At 55.1% G+C, this 22,521-nt stretch overlaps 1 protein-coding gene across 3 annotated transcripts; it reads right to left on the reverse strand.

The window, feature by feature from the left end:
* Window positions 1–3,806: 3,806 nt before the first annotated feature.
* LOC308613061 (fatty-acid amide hydrolase 1) lies at window positions 3,807–20,795 on the reverse strand. 3 transcript variants are annotated; one of them, XM_081225999.1, is made up of 15 exons: window positions 20,329–20,793; window positions 14,755–14,868; window positions 12,270–12,404; window positions 11,930–12,063; window positions 11,644–11,850; window positions 11,354–11,394; window positions 10,998–11,122; window positions 9,261–9,386; window positions 8,628–8,734; window positions 7,376–7,475; window positions 7,056–7,096; window positions 6,291–6,330; window positions 5,687–5,795; window positions 4,973–5,118; window positions 3,807–4,499 (listed from the first exon to the last, which is right to left on the reverse strand). In XM_081225999.1, exons 1-15 carry the CDS (start codon window positions 20,521–20,523, stop codon window positions 4,371–4,373), a joined length of 1,749 nt encoding a protein of 582 aa, XP_081082125.1. In that variant the 5' UTR covers window positions 20,524–20,793; the 3' UTR covers window positions 3,807–4,370. The 3 variants fall into 3 exon arrangements, with proteins under 3 accessions (XP_081082125.1, XP_081082126.1, XP_081082127.1); XM_081226000.1 differs by having other exon boundaries at window positions 8,628–8,725; window positions 20,329–20,791; XM_081226001.1 differs by lacking the exons at window positions 5,687–5,795; window positions 6,291–6,330 and having other exon boundaries at window positions 20,329–20,795.
* Between the last annotated feature and the right edge of the window lie 1,726 nt (window positions 20,796–22,521).

The raw sequence follows: 22,521 nt of genomic DNA on the forward strand, positions 1-22,521 counted from the left end.
GGACAAGTGGCAGGTCCTCTGTGTGTCCTAAACTCCAATACCACAACCCTTCTGTAAACAGACACCAGCAGAGGAGCACAGTGCCTGGACGTGGCTTCTGTCTCCAGTGTTGTGGTCACTTAGCACAGAACCTGGCACCCAGAGTGTGTTTACTGCCTATTCTTGGGATGATTGTGCAGACAAGGAAAGTACACTAAGTTTGGAGTCGGGCATGTGGATTCAACTCTTCTCTGTTCAAGTCTTTGCCCTTGGACAAATCAGCAACCCTTTCTGAACTTCAGTTCCCTCATCTATAAAATGGAAGTAATAATGCCTACTTTTTCCAATGAGATCATGGATTATCAACTCCACAACCTAATCAATATTGGATTCTATTATTAAGACACAGCCCCTGCTTTTGAGCATGGACAGAAGCACCAAGAAGCCCTTTCAACACAGCCTGACAGTTGTAAGAGGATGACCACCCTTACCTTGGAATAGTGGGATGGGGGAGGGGATCTTCAGGTGGAGACATGAGGAAGAGCATTCCAGGTAGAGCAAGCACAGTGAGCAAAGGGCATGGCGGTGGGAGGTGTGCAGTGCCCTGAGCACCACCTCAGGGCCCCAAGGAAGGGGAGGAATCCAGAGTGGTCAGTTGCACAGCCAGGTGAAGCGTGGCCTTGTGGGTCAGAGCCAGGAGTCTGGACTGAGCACAAGGTTTTAGGCGTGATGAGATTTGCTTTTAGAAAGGTCACTCATCTGCCATATGAAAGACAGTTGGAGAAGACCAGTCTGAAGAGGGGAGGCCAGGCAAGAAGCTATGGCAGTGGACCGGGGAATAGGGGAAAGGCTGAGACCAGGAAGTAGCCACGTGACTTAGAGGGTATTGAGGAGGCTGGACTGGTCAGACAGGAAGAGGCGGCGGCTGGCTTTTGCTGTCACCCCTCTGTGCCTCAGCATCATGGGACACCAGGCAGAGGCTCTGACATAGAATGAATCAGATATCGATTCTAACTCCCCTGCTTCTAGCTGTGGGAGCTTTCTGTAAAATGAGGACACAAACACCCACAACAGGGTGAATAGGATAAAATGACATGATCACTATAAAGTGCCCAGAAGGTAGATGGCTCATATTCAGAATGTCCTTCCCCCCTTGTCCTGATTAAAAGTCACCTTATCACTTCATTCATTAAATACGTAGGTCTTTACTATCACACCTGCCTGCCTCCCTGCCTCTTTTCAGTCAACGAATATCCTCCAGAATGCAGCTCCGAGAGGACAAGACCCTAGTCTGCCGCATTCATCACTGCAGTCCCAGCATCCAGTACAGCGCCTGGTCCCTAGTAGATGCTCAGTTAATGTTCACTAAATTAACTAAGCACCTTCTAGGCACTGTTCCACAGGCTGAGTATCAGGCTGAGCACGACAAAGTGCAGCTCTCCAGAAGCTTGCCTGAGTGGAGACCAAAAAAAAAAAAAGTATGATTCCAGATAGTGATAATGCTATAACGTACAAAGGGTGGCATGTTAGAAGGTGTCAAGGGGAACTGTTTGCCAAGTGGGTGATCAGGGAAGGTGACATTGGCGCCAAGTGTTCCAAACAGAGGGACAGCTAACACAGAAGCTCTGGAGCAGGGACGAGCTTGAGATGATGGACAGACCAAAGGGTGCTCACGTGGCTGGAGCACGCACGATGAATGAGAGGAAGAGACACCCAAGAGGAGGCAGGGGGGTGGGCAAGGGCCACGTCACGTGGGGCCTCACAGGACTCGAGGAGGAGACTGGACTTTATTGACGGGTGATTGGGAAGCCACTGCAAGGTCTTAAGGAGAGAGGTGGCTCGATCTGATATACACTTTTAAGTGATCACTCTGGCTGCTGTATGGAGAATGGATTGGCAGACAGGTGAGAAAGGAAGCAGGGAGCCCACCTCAGTTATTAGTGTCCAGGTGAGAGGCAGGTGGCTTGGACCACAGTGTAGAGGTGGAGGTGGAACGTAGCCGGTACTCGCTTCCTCGCTGACCACCTCTGCCGCCCTCAGCAGCATTTGGCCCTGTCTACCTTTTCCCCTGGCCCTGATCACAAGAGAGCCAACGTGCTTGCATCCTCCACACACACAGGCCCAGGAGCCTCTCAGGGATGGGAGCCAGGCTTGGCGGAACTCCGGCACCACTAAGCACGGGGCTGGGCACGGCCCTGCTGGGGTTCAAGGGTGACATCAATAAACCAGGGAAGGAATGGAGGAGAGGTGGCCCCCCACGGCAGCCTCGTGTCTAAAAGCACGAGGCTATCATTAACCAAAGAGAGAAATGGGGCAGGAAGCTGGGGCAGATGGCACGTGGTTTTATGGAAGGACATGAGGCAAAGTGACAGAGCAGTTAAGAGAAATCAGGGCAAAGTGCAGCAGCTGCCTGGTCACCCCAATCTAGGCATCCATGTGGGTCGGGCCTTCTAGTCAGCCCCAAGGTAAGGTCTCATGTCTGCCCTGAGATTTGCCCCACTGAGGCAGGGACGCCACTGGCAGAAAGTACAGGTGCCACTGGGCACGTGACTTGGAGGGGAAAGCACCACTGGAGAAGCAGGAAAATCTCGGTGGAGAAGGGAGCCTTGGGAAAGCAGCTTGCCCTGAAAAGAATATGAAGGAGGTCAGGTGGGAGCCAGGGGCCCACCCTGCCCGAGGGCTCAGGCCAGAAACATCTCCGACAGCAAGCGGGCGAGTTAGGGCTGGAGCCAGGGAGGAGCGAGGCAGCTGGTGGACCCAAGAAGCCCCCGAGTCATCCAGACGAGCTAACCCTCCACCCACCAGGCAAAGCAGTCCAGAAACAGATGAGCTGGCAGGGTTTCCCTGGTGGCGCAGTGGTTGAGAGTCCGCCTGCCGATGCAGGGGACATGGGTTCGTGCCCTGGTCCGGGAAGATCCCCCATGCCGCAGAGCGGCTGGGCCTGTGAGCCATGGCTGCTGAGCCTGCACGTCCAGAGCCTGTGCTCCGCAACGGGAGCGGCCACAGCAGTGAGAGGCCCGCGTAGGGCAAAAAAATAAAAAATAAAAAAAATAAAGAGATGAGCTGGCAAACTGGTCAGAGCTGAGCCTGAGCTGAGACAGCTCACTTCCACCTGCCAACCGTCAAGTCCCAAATCACCTCTCTCTCTACCTGGGCCACGGCCCTAGCTCAGGCCCCAGGCCCCCTTCCCCACATTAGGATCATGGAGCAGCCTCGTTACCCTCTCCAGGCTCTGCCCCTCCAGCCTACTCTCCTCGCCACACCTGTCTGATCCTTCAAGAGCGCCCCATTGCCCTTGAGACTGGATTCAAGTTCCTGAACTGGCCCTCCAAGTCCACCTTGATCTGACCCCCACCTACATCTCTGCTGCTCCTCCTCCACCTTGATCTGACCCCCACCTACATCTCTGCTGCTCCTCCTATGCCCATTCTGGGTGTAGTACTGTTCCTTCTCCCTGGGATGTCCTCACCCCCTATCTCAGCCCTGGGGACCTTCTATACTCAGCACAGGTACTCCTCCTTCAGGAAGCCTTCCCAGAACATTCCAGTCCTGGGCTGGCCCTGCGAGCACTCTCTGCCAGATCACCTTGTCTTGTGCTGGCCTCCTCAGTCCTGCGGGTTCCTCTCCCCAGCAGCATCCCAGACTCCCCGCTGCCCTGTGCCCAGCCCTGTGCTGGCCACTGAGGACAAATGTAGAAATAGTATCCCTGCCGTCAAGGAGAGCCAGTGTGCTAAGGGCGGTGACCCACCCGCGGATGCCCACCACACAGCGCAGACTGGGAGGAAACAGCCCACCTACTCCAGGGATCAGAAGGAGAAAGAGGGATCTGAGCTGGGCCTCAGAGGATTTAGTGGTAAGGGAGCAGAAAGGGCATTCCCAGCAGAGGCAAGGAGAAGAGAAAAGACAATGTCTAACAAAGTAGGGCTTAGTCTAAGGGGGGTGGGAGGGGTGGGTGTGAAGTGCTGGGGCTGCATCGCTCATCCTGAGAAGCCTGCATCCATCCTGCGAGTGACAGGAACCAGAGGAGGTGTTGGAGCAGGAGACTGACGTGGCTGGAGTCAGGTTCTAGAAGGTCGGGTCTTCAACCCCCAGTGCCCTAACGATGACTTCCAGAAAGGACACAGACCAGGAACCGATTCTTGACTGTTAGTGGGCCTTTGCCCATGTCATGCCCACCGGCTGCCACGTTGGGGGTGTCAGGGCAGGGAGGGGAACAGGGGAGGGAGCGAGGTCCAGACTCAGTGAGTTTGGGCTTCTTGCAGGGGTGAGGGGGAGGGACTTGGAAGCCTCTGCCCCAGGCTGAACACTTCCTCCAGGGTGGCAGCTGTGCCCTGAGTACGCTGGGCGTGGCTCCAGTGGGTCTCAGGCCCTCTAAGGCCAGGCGGCGGCAGTCAGCATGGCTGCCTCTCAGGGGTCATCAGTCGCTCCACCTCCCGCATGAACCGTAGACACAGCTCTTCCTGCCACGGCAGAGCCACGCATTGCACAGCCACAGGCAGGCCCACGCTCTTCTTCACGGCCTGCAGGGGACACAGGCATCAGGACAGGAGGTGTTGAGGCAGGACCCCACCCTGGGCCCAGGAAGCACCCCAGCTGGAGAGGAGGGCAGCACAGCAGGGCCAGCCCGCAGTCTTTAGGGGTCTTGCGTTAAGAAAGACAGACAAGAGGATGTGAGGGCGATCTGGCTGTGACATCTGTCACCCCACTGATCGCCAGGGTTGATCTGGCTGATCTGGCTGGCTAGGCGGGTGTCCCCTTCCTCCCTCACCACTCCATGTGCGTCCCTCCTGAAGCTGCGTGCTCAGTCGAAGAGGACGACCTTCCCCGATAGAGGAGGACCGTTCTTCAGTCAAGGGTATACGAGTAGCTGCGCTCCCCTGCTAGATCCTCCAAACAAGCTCTCAAGACAGACAGACAAGGATACTCGTGTTTATACTGTCTCCTCCACTAGAGGAAGGGGAGCAGGTGTGAGTCCAGGGGAAAAGGGACTTACCTTCTGCAGTGCCTTGTCCCAGATATCCCCAAAGCAGCCCTTGTAATGCTCCATCTGGGCCTCGTCCTCGGCGGTCACTGTGGTGACAGGCACGACCCCCGCAGGGAAGTCCAGGCAGTTGTAGAGCAGAGTATAGCTGACGGCCCCTGAGACACAGCACATGTGGCTGGAGCAGGTTGGGTGACCTTCCATGACAACTGTCCTCTCTGAGCCCCAGTCTTCCACCCTGTGAAATGGCACCCTGCATCCACAGACAGGGAGAGGTTCTCTCCTAGGGCTGAGACTTGAGTGAGAGTGACAGAGCCCAGGAATCCAGATTCAGGGCAGGCTGGAGAGCCCGCTGATGAGCTTGTCCTGTGCCTCTTCCCTGCAGCTTCCCCCCACCTGGACTGTTGTTGCTGTTTTCCTGGTTTATCCAAATCCCACCTGGACTTCAAACACCACCTCCCAAAACCATAGACTCTGTAACAAGATCTCCAACTTGAATGGTGCTGAGGACAGGGAGCTCGTTCCCTCCCAAGGCATCCCACATGACTCCCATCTCTCCAGTCAACCAGACTGTGAGCCTCTCAAGGGTGGAGTCCTCCCCCAGGGGTGCAACCCACCCACAGGGCTCCTCTTCTTCTACCGCCCAGCAGCCCCACCAGGCAAAGGGCTGAACTCATAGGAGAGAAGAGACAGGTGGCCGGGCTGTGATGGGGCTGCAAGCCTCACCTGTGGCCTTGCCTGGGCCATTCAAGTCTAGAGCAGGGCCCAGCATGGGGGTGAGCAGCACATCCAGCTCCACTGCTCTCCACTGGGCAATCACAGAGTGACGGTACACCTGGGGAGGATACCCGTACACCAGCTGAAGCACTCAGACCCAGCACATTACACGGACTCTCCAAGGCAGGCAATGTGGCTGGGGTGACTCTAGCCCTGCACCTGCCCCGGATGTGAACTGAACCACAGTGGGATGGAGGACCTCGGGGTATTCAGACAGGGCTGCTCTCAGGGGGCATCAACTGCTCCACAGAACCACAGACACCACTCTTCCTACCAGGGCAGGGCCATGGAGTGCTGGCTACAGGCAGCACCAGAGTGGCAAAGAGGTATCCAGGACAGGAGCCCCAGGCTGGCCCAGGCCCCTAGGATGGGTGTCCAGGCAAGTGAGGGTCTGACAGCAGTCCCCAGGCGGCCCAATCCAGGGAGTGGAAGGCAGAACGAAGGGCCACTCCAGGGGACCAGTGGGACCAGTGGCCGAGAGACCCCAACACAGGTGCCCTGTCCAACTCCACCCCCCACCCGCCCCACCCGAGTCTAGAGGCTCTGGCCTCACCTCAATCTCGTGGTGCAGTTCCCAGAGCTTTCCAGCTGACCTGGACAGAGGGAGTGAGGTCACCAACCATGATGATCACAGCCATGGGAATTAGCAACATCAGACCCCTACTCTCGACACCTCCCAGATCTCATTCCTCCTCAGACCCTTCTCAATTCCAGGGCGCTCTGAGAGGAAAGTAGTGCAGGGCACAAGTTCTAATCCCTAAGTTCATGTCCCACTGAGTCCCCAGGAGGGACTTAGGCCTGACTCCTGGCTACCTTCAGGACACAGGAGAGGCCAGAGCCACCCAAGGTCCTAAATGCCTGGTGGTAACAGAAGGAGCAAGTCCACAAGATGTCAGGGCCTGAGAATGGGACAACTTATTCCCAGTTTTTCCGGCGTGAGCCACTGAGGCGCAGGCAAGAGAGGGCGCGGTGCGGTCTGATCTCTAAGAGTAGCACCCCTCATGGGTTCCCAGCATCCCCCGCTCCTGCCGCCTGCCAGCTCCTTCCTGGGCCTTTCCACCCATGCCCAGCCAGGGCAATCTTCTCCTCTCCACCCTCTCCCATCCTGTGCTCTCCCTCAGGTCTTTGCTCTCCAGGCTTTCCTGGACCTTGCTAAGACATCTTCAAGATCCTCCTCGAAAGCCACAGAGGTTGCCACCCTGCCTGGGCCCTTTCCAGCCTCAGAAGCTACTTCTCTCATCTTTTCCTGTTGGAAAGCACTTGGACCCAGGTCAGGGGAAAAGGGGGACAAGCATCTGGGCATGGGAAACATTCTTACCGAGACTTCATGCTGCTGAGAAAGGCTGACAACCTTGGGAGCTGCAGAAGGACAGACACAGTCAGTGACTCAGCTTTGGGCCAGGTGTGGCAAAAATCTTCTTCAGGCCAAGCTGCCCGTGCCTCCTCCCTCTGTCCCTCCCCCCGTGTCCCGGGTCAGCACCCCTTTCAGCATGCATGTTAGCTGAAGATCAAAGGGCATGGGGGGAGGAGAAGAGACTAGGTGAGGGCTGAGAAGAAGAGGAGACTAAGGGGAGGGGGGAAGAGCCCCAGAGGCTCCTGCCCAGCCCAGCCCACCCCTTCTATTCCTTGTGCCCTCACCAGAGGCCTTATCATGAAAGCCAGCAGTCCTTTAAGCCATCTGGGCAGCCTCAGAATTGAGATCAGGTCTCCCAAGCAGGGGTCCACGAAATCACCTTTGCTGGGAGACAAAGGGTCCAGTCCAGACACATCCACCCCAGGCATCCCTCCTGGCTCACTCCCACCTACTGCATCCCCCGGTCTCTACTCAGTGACTCTGCCTACCTCCCTCCTCACCAGACTCCGGCAGCCATGCTCTCCAGCCCCTTCATCTCAGCCTCTCCTTTCCAACATGTGGCTTGTGTCTGCAGACCCTTTGGGATGCCTGGGCTCCACCCACACCCAATGGAGCTCCCCAAGGCAGGACTCCCTGTCTCCCTCCCTGGCAAACTCAGCTTAAAGCAATTAGAACTACAGGCAGCATCTCCCTGGCCAGGGTGTGACACTGAGGGCATTCCCCCCATGGATGCGGATATTGGCCTGGAGGCACGAGTGGTGCAGTCTTGAGTGGGCACCGTGATCCTTGTCTCTGAGGCTGTCTCTGCTCTAGATCTCAGGGAAAGGTCTCAGGCGGCTGATCCTGGAGCCTCATTCCCAGGGCCAGAGTGAGGCGTAGCCCCTTCCGCTAAAGCCTGGACCATACTTAGCTACTGGGGGAAGTCCAGTCAGTCTGGGCATGTCCCCAGGAGGCACCTTCACAGGCCTGTCCTCTGCCCGTGTCAACCTTTAAGGACTGAAAACACCCAAGTGGAACCAGCTTCTCTAAACGTGAGCTCTGCGAAGTCCCTTAAAGTGGGTCTGGTCCAACCTACTGACTTTACAGACAAGAAAACTGAGGTCCTACTCAAAAGAGAAAGACGTGGCTCAAGTGAGAAGAGCCCGGAGTCACAGGATGAGGTCTACACCCCTGCCCTCCTATTTGACCCTACCCTTGTCTCTCAATCTCTCCCAAACAGATAGGCAACTCCCTGCCTACCTCCTACCTCCCAGCCAGCTCAGTTCAGGATGAGGCCATGGATGCTCAATCCAGCCTCCCCCTGCTACGGCACCTTTCCAAAGACTCCCTGGCAAGGTAGTGCCAGGCTCAGCCTGCAGTCAGAGGGGTGGCAAGGTCCCTACCCAGAATGCTCAGACCTTCTTCACGTTCCGCTGAGGCCTGTCCTCCATCTTCCCCCAGCCTGGCCTGTCCTCAGGGTTACAGCACCCAGCTGCTCTTCCTGGGTCTCCCCATGTCCTGACCCCACCACAGACCTCCAAACCCAACATCACTCACAAGTTCTGTAGGAAGCTCTTGCCACCGTCACTGAACAGCCCACCCGTCGACAGGGTCTCCAGAGCATGGGGTATGTTGCTTGGCAGGAAGGGAACCAGCTGCAGGGACTGAGGAGTGTAAGACTCCCAGACCTAGAAACCCTTGGGTCCCACCACCCCCATGCTACCCAGGCAGCCCCGAGCATGGACTGGACCAACCCTGCCTTCACGGTACCCTCACTGGAGCCGCAACGGTGGCCTTGTTGGCCCGTGGTAACTCCCTGTAAGATGCACATCAGGAGAGAAGTCTGGAGCCACACAGAAACTTGTCTCAGATGAACATCCCCAAACCTGCCATCTCAGGGCCCCAGGAACCTCTGGACAGCTGTGCGCCCCTGTCTGTGGTCGACGAGCCCCTCCCAATGCAGCCCACAGCTCACACATCCCCAGCACAGGGGTGAGGTCACCATCAATCATGTACCCCAATACTTCTGATCAGCCCTTTTTTACTGGTCCCCCAGGGACCGAATTCCCATCCCCAACCACAAAACAATCAGGGTGGAAGGATGCCAGGGATGGGTGGCAGCCATGGGTACCAGGAAGGCTACCCTAAAAGAGGGGCGATGTCAGGACTTGTGGGCTCCCACCTCCATACCGTGTGGCCAGCAGCTTCGAGTCTCTTCTTGGTCTCCAGCAGGGCCCGTGTCATGGCCGGGGTGGGCATGGTATAGTTGTCAGTCTCATAATACCCCACACGCAGGGGCTGAGAGCTTGTGTAGACCTGGGGGCAACACACAGGAGTCAGAGTCAGGTCAGGAGAGGGTGGCCCCAAGCAGGGCTCCCAGAGCTCAGAGTAGCTACTCAGCCCCAGACGCAGCTTTGAGGCTACACCCTAGATCCCCCAAAAACTGACTACCAGTGAGGTCAGCCCCTTCTGCATCTGACCCCTTCACAAAACACCTTCACAATGACTTTGCAGGTGGGCAGAGCAAGAATGAGGATTCCCACTGGTCCTACGAGGAAACTGAGGCTTCAGGTCTAGATAGGGAGATAGGCCCAGAGTGGGGCTGGGACTCAGCCAAGGCCACTTGTCAGGGCAGAGCTAACAACACTAGGTCAGGAAGCCAGGTATCCTGTGTCCTGAGCCGAGGCTCTCCACAGCCTATTTCGAGAATGCTAGTCCTGGCTCCCGTAATAGACTGTTTCAGACCTCAGGACAGGAGCCTCACTTCCTCCCCTCCTCTCAGGAAGGGGTTCTTGAACGACTGGTTTCACTTAGAACATCTCCTCTGCTGAGGAGGGGTAGCTCACCCCATCCCCAGCCCAGATCTCCTGACTGCCCCAGGGCCTTCAGCCCTTCCAAGGCAACCTGGGCTGGGTGAGGGCAAGAGGTCTGTAGGGAGAAATGCCAGACTGCTGAGAAATGGCGCTGACATCACACAGACAGCTTACTGTCTACATTAACATGGCTTTAGTATTCCACTGCCCACATCGATCTAACTTGACTACTCCTGAATGTGTTGTACATAAAGCACAGATAACTTTATCAGTCATTCTTAAAAGACCCGTCAATTCTTCAATACAAGCACCAAATGACAGCTTATCCTCTAAGACTCCTTGAACCCCTCTCCTCAGAATCCTCACCTTGCTGTATCCACCAGTCCTAACCTATTACATCATGATCTGTACCCAGTCCTAACCAATGCCCCACACTCAAACATCCATCTGAAACCAACTTCAACATCTAACTTCGCGCCCCTCCCCCACGCTGCTAAGGCTCTGCGGGGCAGCACTCCCCCTCACCACAGAAAGCATTAAACTCAGCCTTATCCGATCAACAGGCTGTTATGATGATATTTTGGGGAGCCAGCATCTGACACTGCCCACAGATCCCAGCTTTCTCTGGGATCTGTCTTTAACTCACTCAGCCTACGCGCCAAGCATCCCTCTGGAGGCTGGGGATATGGACTATAGGAAAGGCTCCTAATTACTGGGGATCAAACACAGATAAGGTACAGGAGTGCTGTCTCAAGCTGTTCTTAGCCTCGAGGCCACTCCTGTTCCGCAGTGACAGCCCCCAGGCTGGGCCGGAAGGTGGGCCTTTCCTCAGCTCTGGCTCCCAGCCCACCAATTTGAAAGCCTCAGAGTTTCCAAATGCAGGCAAGGGCGCCATCTGGTGGCTGTCTGCAGAGACACTGATGCTGGTCTCAGACACCCGCCCCACCCTGTCCCCACCTCACCCCCCTCACCGCCCCCCCACCCCCGGCCCCGCGGGGGTGGTTTGCAGGAGACAGGGCCTCCAAGTCCTGCTGCAATGCGGGGGCTGCTCTCTGGGCACAGGAGCACCAGTGAGACCTGAATCCACCCCATGCCCACCCCCACCCCGGCTCACCTCCTCCCTGAAGGGCAGGGGGGGCACGGTGGGGTCCAGGTGGAACATGTCCTCACACAGCAGGGCTCGCAGGCACAGCGCCAGGCTCTCCACGTCCCGGGCCATGGGGCCGACCGAGAGCTGTACTGTGGGGCAGGGAGGGTAGGAAAGAGAGAGATCACCCAGCCCCAAGGGGCTCTGGGGCCAGGTCCAAGCAAGGGGTGGGCCGTGGCCCAGGAGTGTGAGCAGGGACAAGACGTAGGAACTCAGACCTAGAGTGGCCTGGGGGCCCAACACTGCCCCAAGGAGAGGCAGGGGCAGAGGTGGATCAGGCAGACCCCCCTCCTCCAGGGCATAGAGGGAACCACAGACCTCACCTGCTACCTGTCCATAGACACAGCCCTTCAGGCCACTCTTGCTGGATAAGAAACACAAGATGTTGGCAATGGGAAATGGCCATCCTCTGCCCAACCCCACATCCATACAGCAGCTCCCAACTCTCACCACTTTGGAAACTAGGAACCAAGGACTATGGTGCTGTGATACTACCTCCCAGCAAAACCCCAGTCAGGGAATCCCTGCCTGGAGCCCAGAGAGGTAGGAAGCTAGGCCAAGGTCACACAGCAAGAGACTCAGAAGCTCCCTCCCCCGACCACCTACACCATACCTGATACGGTTCCCTGTGGGTTTGAGGCCGCAGATGCCACAGAAGGCGGAGGGAAAGCGAATGCTTCCTCCGATGTCGGTGCCTAAGCCCAGTGGGGAGCCCCCAGCCGCAACGAGGGCCCCCTCACCCCCTGAGGAGCCACCTGGGCTCTTGGAAGACTTCCATGGGTTCACGGTCTGGCCAAAGAGGGGGTTACCACAGTCATAGCTGGAGGAAGCAGAAAGGGGTCAGCCCATGTCACGCTGGCACCGGTGCCCCTGCCCCTACCCTGAACCCGAGACACAACCTGAACATGGACTGGGGGACATTGGTGTACACGAAAGGCAAGGCCCCCTGCCGCTTCAGCACCTGCACCACCACGCTGTCACACTCCGCCGGTGCCCCCTCGTTCAGGCTCAAGCCCAGTGTCGAGTCCTGGCCCTAGAAGGAGGGATGGGTGAGAGGGATGTGGCTGATGAGCCAGGGGCGCCTCAGCAGCACAGGGTCTGTTCCCACCACCACCCCACAGGCCAAGGCAGGGCATACCCATGGTGCCCTCTCAAGGTCTTTGGACCTGGTACTTCCTCTGAGGGCCCAGGGTGACCCAGGATGCAGAGCTGGCTGGCAGGGACTGGGGCAGGGCACACCTTGTAGCTGAAGCACTCCTTGAGGCTCACAGGGATGCCGTAGAGCAGGCCCTGCCTTGGGACCTGGCACAGCTGAGTCTCACAGTCTGCCAGGTAGGTAGTCACACAGTTAGTCCCTTTGTTCACTTCCCAGGCCTGGGGGAGAGAGAAATGGATACAAGAACAAGGTGAGACTGGCTTTCCTTTTTTTGTTTCAGTTGTGTTAAAATTCCCTTACCACCCAGGGAAAGGGTAACCAGAAACATGACCCAGAGGCACAGCGGATAACCGAGGCCCAGCACTCGCCTCACTAGGGACATGTGGCTCCAGCCTCACCCTGGCTGTCTCTGGCCTTCAACTCCAAAACGGCCAGAGAGAGAGAGTACTCCCAGGGCCAGGGCACAACCAGGGCACTCAAAGGGGCAAGATACTGACCTCAGATGCCCCCCAGAGGCCCAGCTGGGAGGAGGATGACCCTTGGCCACACCCCCCACCCCGTCCTCCTCCAAGCCACACCCTCTGCCCAGTGAGGCTGGCAGATCCCCCGTGTCAGGTCACACTGGGAGGCAGTGCAGGGCAGGGCTAGACCCAGGCTACAGCCTCCCAGCTCCTCTGCCCCAGGAGGTCCCAGGTGAAGCCTCCCCTCCCCCAGGAACCCTTGAAGCTGATAATCAAGTCTCATGGAGGAGTAGTAGGGTAGCAACTGACAGGAACATGGGTGTGGCCCTATTGCCACACTCTGGTATGTGAAATCCGTCTCCTGCCCCGGTCAGAAAGAGAGGAGGCCAATCTGTAGCCAGAAGCAGAAAGCAGCTCTCTGTGGCTGATTAAGAGGGGCAGGAGCTTCTTCAGGGACATTGATTCATTAGAAGCAACCCTGGCTGTTGAGACTGTGTGTCCTCTCAGTGCACCCGGCCCAAGGGTGTCCAGTCCTTTCTCTACAGGCCCTCTCTGCCCCCCTCTCAGCTGCAGTCACTCACACCACTCTCATACACACCCGTCAGTCCCCCTGGCACTCAGGTCCACCTGCTTAGGGGTCCCACTCACTACCACATGCTCTCTTCCAAGAAATCATATCAGATACAAGTCACACTCATAGAAGTAAGTCAGAAAGAGAAAAACAAATACCATATGCTAACACATATATATGGAATCTAAGAAAAAAAAAGGTCATGAAGAACCTAGGGGTAAGACGGGAATAAAGACACAGACCTACTAGAGAATGGACTTGAGGATATGGGGAGGGGGAAGGGTAAGCTGGGACGAAGTGAGAGAGTGGCATGGACATATATACACTACCAAACATAAAATAGATGGCTAGTGGGAAGCAGCCGCATAGCACAGGGAGATCAGCTCGTTGCTTTGTGACCACCTAGAGGGGTGGGATAGGGAGCGTGGGAAGGATACGCAAGAGGGAGGGGATGTGGGGATATATGTATACATTACTGATTCACTTTGTTATACAGCAGAAACTAACACAACATTGTAAAGCAATTATACTCCAATAAAGATGTTAAAAAATGCTATGGCATATATAGACAAGTCACACTTACAAAGCACAATTCCTTCTTTCATTTTGTTTCAAACACATTTCTTGAGCACTTACTATATAAAAGACATAGCGTTCGGCACTAAGGTGCAAAGACAAATAAGACTCTGTCCACCAAAAGCCCACATTTGCCTTGGGAAAGAGAAAGATAAGGCAAGCCCTACAACGTGATGAGAAATGTGCTGTTAGAAAGTGAACACTGAAGAGGAAACCCTAACTCAGGCTGGGAGGGGAGGAGGGTCCTGGGAGGCTTCCTGGAAGACTCCAGAGACTCCTCTCTGAGCCCTGAAGACTCTTCCGGGGGAGCCTGTTGTGCTGAGCGGGGCAAGAAGAAGAGCCTTGCAGGTAAAAGGAACCCCACACGAGCCAGTGCAGGCGCTGGGTGCCAGGGAACTGCCGGCAGCTGAGCCGCTGATGCCCCAAGCTACAGGAGGCCTTGGCCAGAGAGGATGCTGAAGAGCTGAGAGGGCACCTGGCCAGGAGGCTGGAGCTTGGTCCCAGAGGGAGATGGTGGTGGAGGACCAGGGAGGCTGAAGAGGGGGAGACAAGGGGATGGACTAGAGACAGCTATAGGAAGGGAACAGACCAGACTTGGTGACTGATGGGGTGGGGGCGGAAGGGAGAGGGAAGTCTGGGCTATGAGCCAGGTTTCTAGCTAAGACAACATGCTCAGTGTCCCCCCACCCCGCCCCTGCCCCCCTCCCCGAATACACACACAGAGCCATTCTCTCTCTTCTCTCTCTCTTCTCTCTCTCTCTCTCTCCCTCTCTCTCTCTCTCTCTCTCTCTCTCTCTCACAAACACACACACACACACACACACACGCACACACACACAGAGTACCTCCCTGGCACTGTGATCCCACCACGGTCCTCAGTGGGACAAAGTCCAGGCCAGGTTTTCCCCCCAGCCTTGCAGAGAAAGAGGAGGAAGGAGCAGGGTCACTCCCAGGCTTTACCTTTCCCAAGTAGGTGAAGAGTGCAGCCTCTGGAGACAGCTCCCCACTGCGTAGCTTCTGTACCAGCTGAGGCAGAGGTAGGGCCAGCAGTGCCTCTGAGTCCAGGTCAGGGTTCTGGGGAGACACCTCGGATCAGTCCCCCACTCCCCGCAGGCCCCACGTGCCTGCAGCAGACACCAGTGGCCCATGTCCCCAAATCCCCACACCTACCAAGCACATGCTGTCACCTGCCAACCCGTGACAGATGTGCCCACCCGCACCTCTGACGCCACAAACGTGGTCCAGCCTGGGCAGGCCCTTGCCACCTGTGGACAATACAGATCTATCTCTTCAAGAAGCTTACCTGAGGGGGGTCCAGGGAGAGGCCATGCCCAGGCTGATCATTAGACCATTACTAACAGGGACCACCAATGACTACCTACTGTGTGCCAGGCACCATGCCAATGTGCTCCATGTTTGGATTAAATCTTACTACCATTCCCATTGCACAGCTAAAGAAACTGAGGCTCAGCAAGGGGAAGTGCCTTGCCTAGAACTTACAAATAAACTATAGTTCTCTGCCCATTCAGCATGGGCTGCCCACTGGCTGTCCACCTGCACCTAACTACTCAACACCTTGTCAGGGGAGGGCAGAAATAAGAAAACCCTGTCCTGGGTGGTTAGGGTTGGAGCTGGAGCCACATCCAAAAGAGAGGGTTTTTTTGTTCAGTCCAGATATGCATTAGGCACCTACTCCGTACCAGGCACCATGCTAGGCAAGGGGATACAGCAGTGAACAAAAAAGTCACATCCAGGCTTTGGGGGAGCTTACACAAGGTGCAGAGTTGGGGATGAGCAGATAATTCATAAGTAAATAAGAATTTTAGATAGCAAGAAATAAAGAAAATAAAATGGATGCAGTGAGTGGGCGGCACACAGGTAGAGGGTGGTCAGGGAAGAGCTCTCTGAAGGAGAAGGGATGTTTGATCAGACACCTACTGCCAGGCCTCGAAGGCCCCCAGGGTCTCTGGGGTCAGCCCCTGCCTGCAAACATCCGCTGGCTTCCCCCTCGACGGTATCGGGTTAATTAGTAAATAGGGCTAGGAGGACATCTGAGTTGCAGGCACTACATCTCGTCTCTACCCTCCTCCGCTCCTGCCAAAGTCACCAGGGACATCCTTGTTGTCGAATACAACAAACACTTGACTCTGTTCATTCTGCTCCAAGTCTCATGGAGGCAGTCAGAGGGCTCGCTTCAGTTTCCTCTGGGCATAGACATACCCCCCTCCCCGGGGTTCCCTCCCGCCTCTCCGCTCCTTCTGTCATGCGCTCATTCAGTCAACACGTAAGTTCTGAGCATCTCCTATGTGCTGAGGACTAGCTAGGGCTGTGAATTTAGAGATAACCAAGACAGACAAGTCTCTGCTTTCAGAGCTTACCTTCAAGAAAACAAACAAGTTAATTGGGAAAAGAATTTGTAAAAGAATAAAAGAAAAAAAATATTTTTTAAAGAAAGAAAACAAGTTAACAAAAAATGGACAGATCACAGCAAGTGTGAGAAAGGATAAACGGAGTCTGTGACAGAAAGAACAGAGGAGTGACTCAGATGGGCTGGGTAGGTGGCGGTGACATTTCAGATGTGATTTGAAGCATGAGAAGGAGCCAGACGCAGGAGAGACAGAGGCTCCTGGAGGTTCCTCTGGCACCTCTTCTTCCCTCTCTGATGCTGGGAGAAGTCACTCCTTCTCATGGCTTCCACTCCAGGCCCTCTGCCTATCCCACAGCCTCCAGATCATCATCCTTCGACTGACTCAACTGAGCTCAGACCTACTCGCTGGGCTGCTCCCTTTTCTCCCTCTGTCCCTGTGTCGTTCCCCTGAGCTCGGTGCCTCCCCACCCCTCTCCACTGGCTCCTCTTCCCTCGGGGAAGGACGCTGCCCTCCATCTTCCACTCCCCCCCTCTCCCTCCCACCCCCATCCAGTCACCAAGCCCCCTAAGTAGATCTGGCAAATGGCCACCTCTCTGTCCCCTCTACCAAGACCCTCGCCAGTGCACATCCTTTCTCTCCTGGGTCAGACAGGGGCCACCCAATCAGCTGCCCCACCCAAGCTTTGCGGCCAGGCCAGATAGTGCAATGTCCAAGGCCACCTTGCCCCTCCCCTTAAAGTCCCCTTCACACCACAAGCTCCAGGAGATGCTTCCAGGCCGTGGTCCTGTCAGACTCCCCTGAACTCCCTCAGTGCAACACGGGCCCCTCACACCCACCACACGCCCAGAGCTGAACGCCCACCACACACACCCACCACACAGCCTTTGAAGCCTGGCCTCAATATCAGGAACACTACCTCTTCCCTGAATTTGTTAAATGGATACAACACTCACTTGGGATTTTTTTTTTTTTAAATAATACAGGGAGCTACAGGGAAGGAAAAAAAGAAAAATGGATCCATGATCTCCCCATCAACACACGAGACAACCCCTAGTGACGTATTTTTTTAAAGGTATACAGAATGAAAAGTGAACATTTCCCCCCACCTCTAGGGCCACCCTGCCCAGTCCCTCTTCTGAAAAGGAAACCACAGTTAACAGTTTCTGATGAAACCTCACAGGAAAAAAAAAATGTCTGTGAAAAACCCACAATGTGGGGCTTCCCTGGTGGCGCAGTGGTTGAGAATCCACCTGCCAATGCAGGGGACATAGGTTCGATCCCTGGTCTGGGAAGATCCCACATGCCGCAGAGCAATGAAGCCCGTGCGCCACAACCACTGAGCCCGCGTGCCGCAACTACTGAAGCCTGCACGCCTAGAGCCTGTGCTCCACAACAAGAGAAGCCACCGCAGTGAGAAGCCCACGCACTGCAACGAAGAGTAGCCCCAACTCGTCGCAACTAGAGAAAGCCCGCGCGCAGCAACGAAGACCCAATGCAGCCAAAAATAAATTAATTAAATAAATAAATTTTAAAAAATTAGTATGGAGAATGCAGGGAAGTGTACAAATAACGTCTCACCAAGCATGTGGCCATCTGTATGCCTGCTTTTTCAAGCAAAGGATACTATAGCTATCATTGAATCACTGCCCCTCCTCCATCTGTTTTTCTCCTTCTGAACCACCTACTGTCCTAATTTCAGGTATCCTAGATTGTCCTCCAAGTCTTTTTTATTTTCACTCATGGGTTTTTTTTTTTATCGCTTTTGTCCTATTTCAAGGTATCTCTTCCATTTGATCATGTAGGCCACTGATACTGATCGAAACAAAAACCATACTGTTCTTCGCGTTATTCATTGAATTCTTTGGTTTTAAAATCAGCTTCAAGTTGGTCTTGGAGACGCCAGGAGATGGAACTACAGGTCAGATCCAGTTGAAGGAAGTAGCATTTGTAATCCAGTGGGATTTTGACAAAAGGGCTTGTAAGGGATGTGTGGGAAGGGCATTCAGGATAAAACTACAGGTGCGGAGGCACAGAGGGATAAGCAGGTGTTCTGGGATGGCTCTCCCAGCCATAATATTCTGTCCATGGTGGTCCCTCTCTTCAGTCCAGAAAGGATACTGAAACTCATTCAGGGGGCAAGGTGGAAACAAATGCAGCAAATGGGCATGTTACAGGTTAAGCTTCATGCGGTCAACAGAGAATACAAGAAATACACCTCACTCTAAAGTTGCTCTAGAGTCCAGAGAAAGATGAACCATCTTGCGATGTTCAGGAGGTGCTTAGTACTCCCCCTCCTCCAGCAACGCCTCGGAACACAGGAGGTATCTGGGTCCCAACTAGCTTTCCTGCGGTCTATAAGGCAGGAGCTGTACTACAAGCTGCTGTATTCTTCCAGGGCCCTACTAACCTTGGGCCCCTTCCCAAGGCCCTGGATAAGCTCAGTTAAACTGCCCACCTCCTACCCATTCCCAAAGCTATTGTCATGAAGACCTCACCTTTTTGCTGATTGCTCAACACATTGAGGCTCCTAAGATAGTTCTCCCTCTCTTCTCCCAGTCACTGGAAAACCAGAAGGTGATTTCCCTGCTTTCCCATCTGCAAGAGCCAAGTTTTGGTGTTCCGAGGCCAGGCTCTGCCCCATGGAGGCTGTTTCAACAGCTTTTGGTATTTCAGGGCCAAGGCTTCTACCCTTGGAGAGCCAGTTCTTAAAAATAATGAAAGGCTGTTGCTCCAGAAGGAAACTGTGTAGATGCTGATGCTTGGAGTTGAAGTGAGGGAAGACCCACCCTTCTACCACCCCACACCCCTACCAGCTGGTGGGTTCCTTGCAACCAGGACGGGAGTCCTGTAGGCACAAACTGTGGACAGATTCTTACAGCTGCCTCCACACAGCCCTCGGTGCTGGCAGAACTCAGCTAGCCAGCTGCACAGGACCTGGAGCCTCGGGAGCAGCCGAGGGTCTCCAGGCTGAGCCTGGGATCACTGCAAGGATCCCTGAGCGGGGCACCAAGGAGGTCAGCCAGAGAAGGAGGATCAGACAGTGACAAACCTGTGCTCAAGTAGGGAAAGTGACCAGTTTGTATTGAATACCTAAAAACTGACTGTATACTTTTCAGCCAGCTTGATGAGTGAAGGCTGGAACCAGATACATTTTTATTTCAATAAATAACCAAATACGACATTTCCTGGTCCAGGAATGGTGTGGAGTAAATCCATACCATTACATCCAGCTAAAACCTCACGGCCATCAAGGCCATACCCAGGGCCTGGCATTCAAGGCCAGGGTCTCTCTTCCTAATCTTTCTCCCCTGCTCCTCTCCAGCGGAATGAGGCTGGATGGTCCCACCAGGCATCTGGGTTCTAGTTCCAGCTCCTGCCTCGTGCTGTCCCATTATCCGGAATGCCTTCCCACCTGTCAGATCCAAATCCTATCAAACACTCGGGGCAAGTCTTCCCTCCCTCAGCACATAAGAACTGAGTTCAGCATTTTGACTTGGAACTGGGTCCAGTGTGTCATACACCTGGAGGGAAAGCCTCCCCTTCTAGGCCTCTCCCTCGCCCCCATACACACACTGAGCTGATCCAGAGGAGAAAATCTTGTTGACAGATCACCCACCTAAACCTATTCATGGAAAGGGCTTATAACCCATCAGACTCGACAGCCTAGGTGGCAGGGGTCCAGCTCCGCCAGTAACTCCCTGTGGACTTGGGCAAGTCCCTCCCCAGCTGCCTCTTAGCATCCTCAAGCACATATCAATAAGTCTGAACTGTAAGCCCTCCAGATGCCCTTGGCCATCACTTTATGATTCCAAAGACCTAAACCCGAGCATCCTATTGGTTCTCACACTTGCGTTTTAGAGTCCTAATAGTGGTCTTGAGATTCTTTGGCACCAGAGCAAAACTCCTCTTTGACCCAGTGCGCGACAGCCTTCGACAACGTGCCCTGTCCCTTTCGTTTCCCTTCCTCCCCTAGGCCCCACCTGGCTCAGAAAGAGTACGGAATACATTACGGCGAGAGGAGTTTCGGAGAGTTACGAACCTGCGCTGCCCACACACCTGCGCTGCCCGCTGCCCGCCGCCCGCCCCTCCGCGCCCCCGGGCGGCTGAAAGTGCTGCCGCCACCCCAGGCCCTCCCCCTGACCCCGATTCCAACCCCGGCCATCACCTGGAGACGGAAGCGCTGTGCCGCCTTGTCCATGGTCTCCAGGGCCGCTTGCTGCCTCTGTCGTGCCCGGGCCGCCGCGCCCCGCGCCGTCCGGTGACTGGACCAGCGCAGGGCCAAGGCCGCCGCCACCAAGCAGCAAGCCAGGGTAGCCCCAGAGGGGCCGGAGAGCGCGGCCCACAGTTCATCCAGCACCATGGCCTCCCGCCGCCGACCGCTGCCGAGGGCAACCGATGAAGAATCAGCACGCGCGGACTTCGCCGCAAAACCCGGCCTGGATCAACCTGGGATCCAGCGCCCGCCTGCGCTGGAGGGAGGGAGGGGCGGTGCCGCAGCCGCAGACCCGCGGGGCGGCGCGCTGTTGCCTGGCAGCCGGCCAGAGGCCGGTAAAGCGCAACCGTCAAGGTCAAGCGCGGCAGCTGGGCTAGGACTGCTCCCCAAGTCCTCACGCACTGGGCCAGGCGGAGCGGGAGGAGCACCCGATTCCCTTAGGCGCCCTCGGAAGCTCGAGCGTAGCAGCGGTTCGGCGCCCCCGTCCGGCCCGACCTCTGCCCGACGCACCCGAGAGCCCCAACTCCTGGAAAATGCAGTCCAGCCAGAGCCCCTGCGGGGAATAGGACGGAGAGCAGCGATAGGTTGAGCTCCCGGACCTGTTTAATCCCCGCAAACAGTTTAGCAGCATCTTCCTTGGAGAACCTTGGGTTGGGCGGTGCATCACAGGGCACCCACCTCTCCCCTGCATCGGGCTTTGGGGTGCCAGGCAGAGATGGGCACAGGATGTTCCTCTCAGGGAGCCCACCTGCTGCCCCCTCTCCTCCCCCACCCTGGGACCCGGTGTCTCCCTCCCTGGGCTCTTCATGGCCAGAGCACCCATCACTTGTCCTTTTGCTCAGCCACCTCCCACAGACTGACCTTCCCAGGGTCACTCTTTTCCAGTCCTGGGCCCTCCTGGATTTCACACTCAGGAAACAGAAAGAACTGCTTCTGTCTGGGGACCTGACACCCTTCATTAGGGGGGTGGGTGGATTATATATACACACACATAATACTTCTCCCATCTAGGCCTCTCTCACAGGACTTTATGTGCTTTATTTCATTTGTCCTCCCAACAGACCTATGAGGAAAGCATTTTTATTATCCTCATTTACAGATGAGGTAACTGAGGACAAGAGAGGTTAAATGACTTCTGTGGGTCACAGAGGTGGCTGAGTGGGGATTCAAACTCAGGCCCAATCCTAAACCATTGCTCTTAACCATCAAGCAGTACTACCATTACTGCCCCTGGAAATGAGGCTTCGTGGGATGGGATGTGGGAAAGTGCTCTGTGGCTGGAAAACTCTGTCTGCTGAAACACTGCTGTCCATCCAGTTCTGTCTTTACCTCTTTGAATCCGTGCCTTTTCCTGTAAAAGGATGAATGCCTACCTCGCAAGATTGTTAGGAGGAGTCTGTGAGATCCTTGCTGTGAGCTGGGGAAACTGAAGGAGGTACCAGATCTTCAATCAGGCCTTATGGAGCTCAACGTCTGGTTGAGAAGGAAAAAACATGCATAGACCAAGAAACAAAAGACATGCTTTGGTGGAAATGCAGAGATCATGTGGCATGAATCCAAAGAGCCTTGGATGCTGGGCCCTTAGGCTGAATAGCCCTTGGGAAAGCCAGATAGCACAGTGGTTTAAAGTTTGCCTCTGGAGCTGGAATGTCTGGTAACCCATCCTTGTTATGTGACTGTGCCCCAGTTTCCTTACCTGTAAAATGAGGATAATAGTACCCCTGCCTCCGGGCCAATTCTCTAGTACTATTATAAGAACCAAATGAGCTAACACATGAAATGCAGCCAGAACTGGGACTAGCCTATAGAAAGCAATCCATGCATGTTAATCAGCATATTATTGTTGTTGTTATTATCAGAGACCTACAGAGAGGGGTTTTCTGACCTGAGAACCCCAAGCTCAGGAACCAGACTCCCTGAGTTCAAATCCTAACTTTGCCACTTACTGTGTAACCTTCAGTAAATCACTTTAACCTCTTGTGCCTCAGTTTCCTTATCTGCAAAATAGGAGATAATCATAGTGACTGCTTCATAGAATGTGAAGATTAAATGAGTTAATTCAAGGGAAGTTAATTAAAAAGAGTTAATTCAGTTAATTAAATGAGGTTAGAACAGCACCTGGTCCACTGTAAGAGCTCAATAAAC

The sequence above is a fragment of the Mesoplodon bidens genome, assembly GCF_964165515.1.
Source record: "Mesoplodon bidens genome assembly, chromosome: 2".
Lineage (NCBI taxonomy): Eukaryota > Metazoa > Chordata > Mammalia > Artiodactyla > Ziphiidae > Mesoplodon > Mesoplodon bidens.

Excerpts from the sequence above, each read along its gene's own strand:
- LOC308613061 (XM_081225999.1), bottom strand. The coding sequence starts at position 20,523 with ATGGTGCTGGATGAACTGTGGGCCGCGCTCTCCGGCCCCTCTGGGGCT. Across the intron at positions 5,796-6,290 it reads AACTGCACCACGAGATTGAG|GTGTACCGTCACTCTGTGAT; the intron begins GTGAGGCCAGAG and ends TATCCTCCCCAG. Across the intron at positions 5,119-5,686 it reads TGGCCCAGGCAAGGCCACAG|GGGCCGTCAGCTATACTCTG; the intron begins GTGAGGCTTGCA and ends GCTGTGTCTCAG.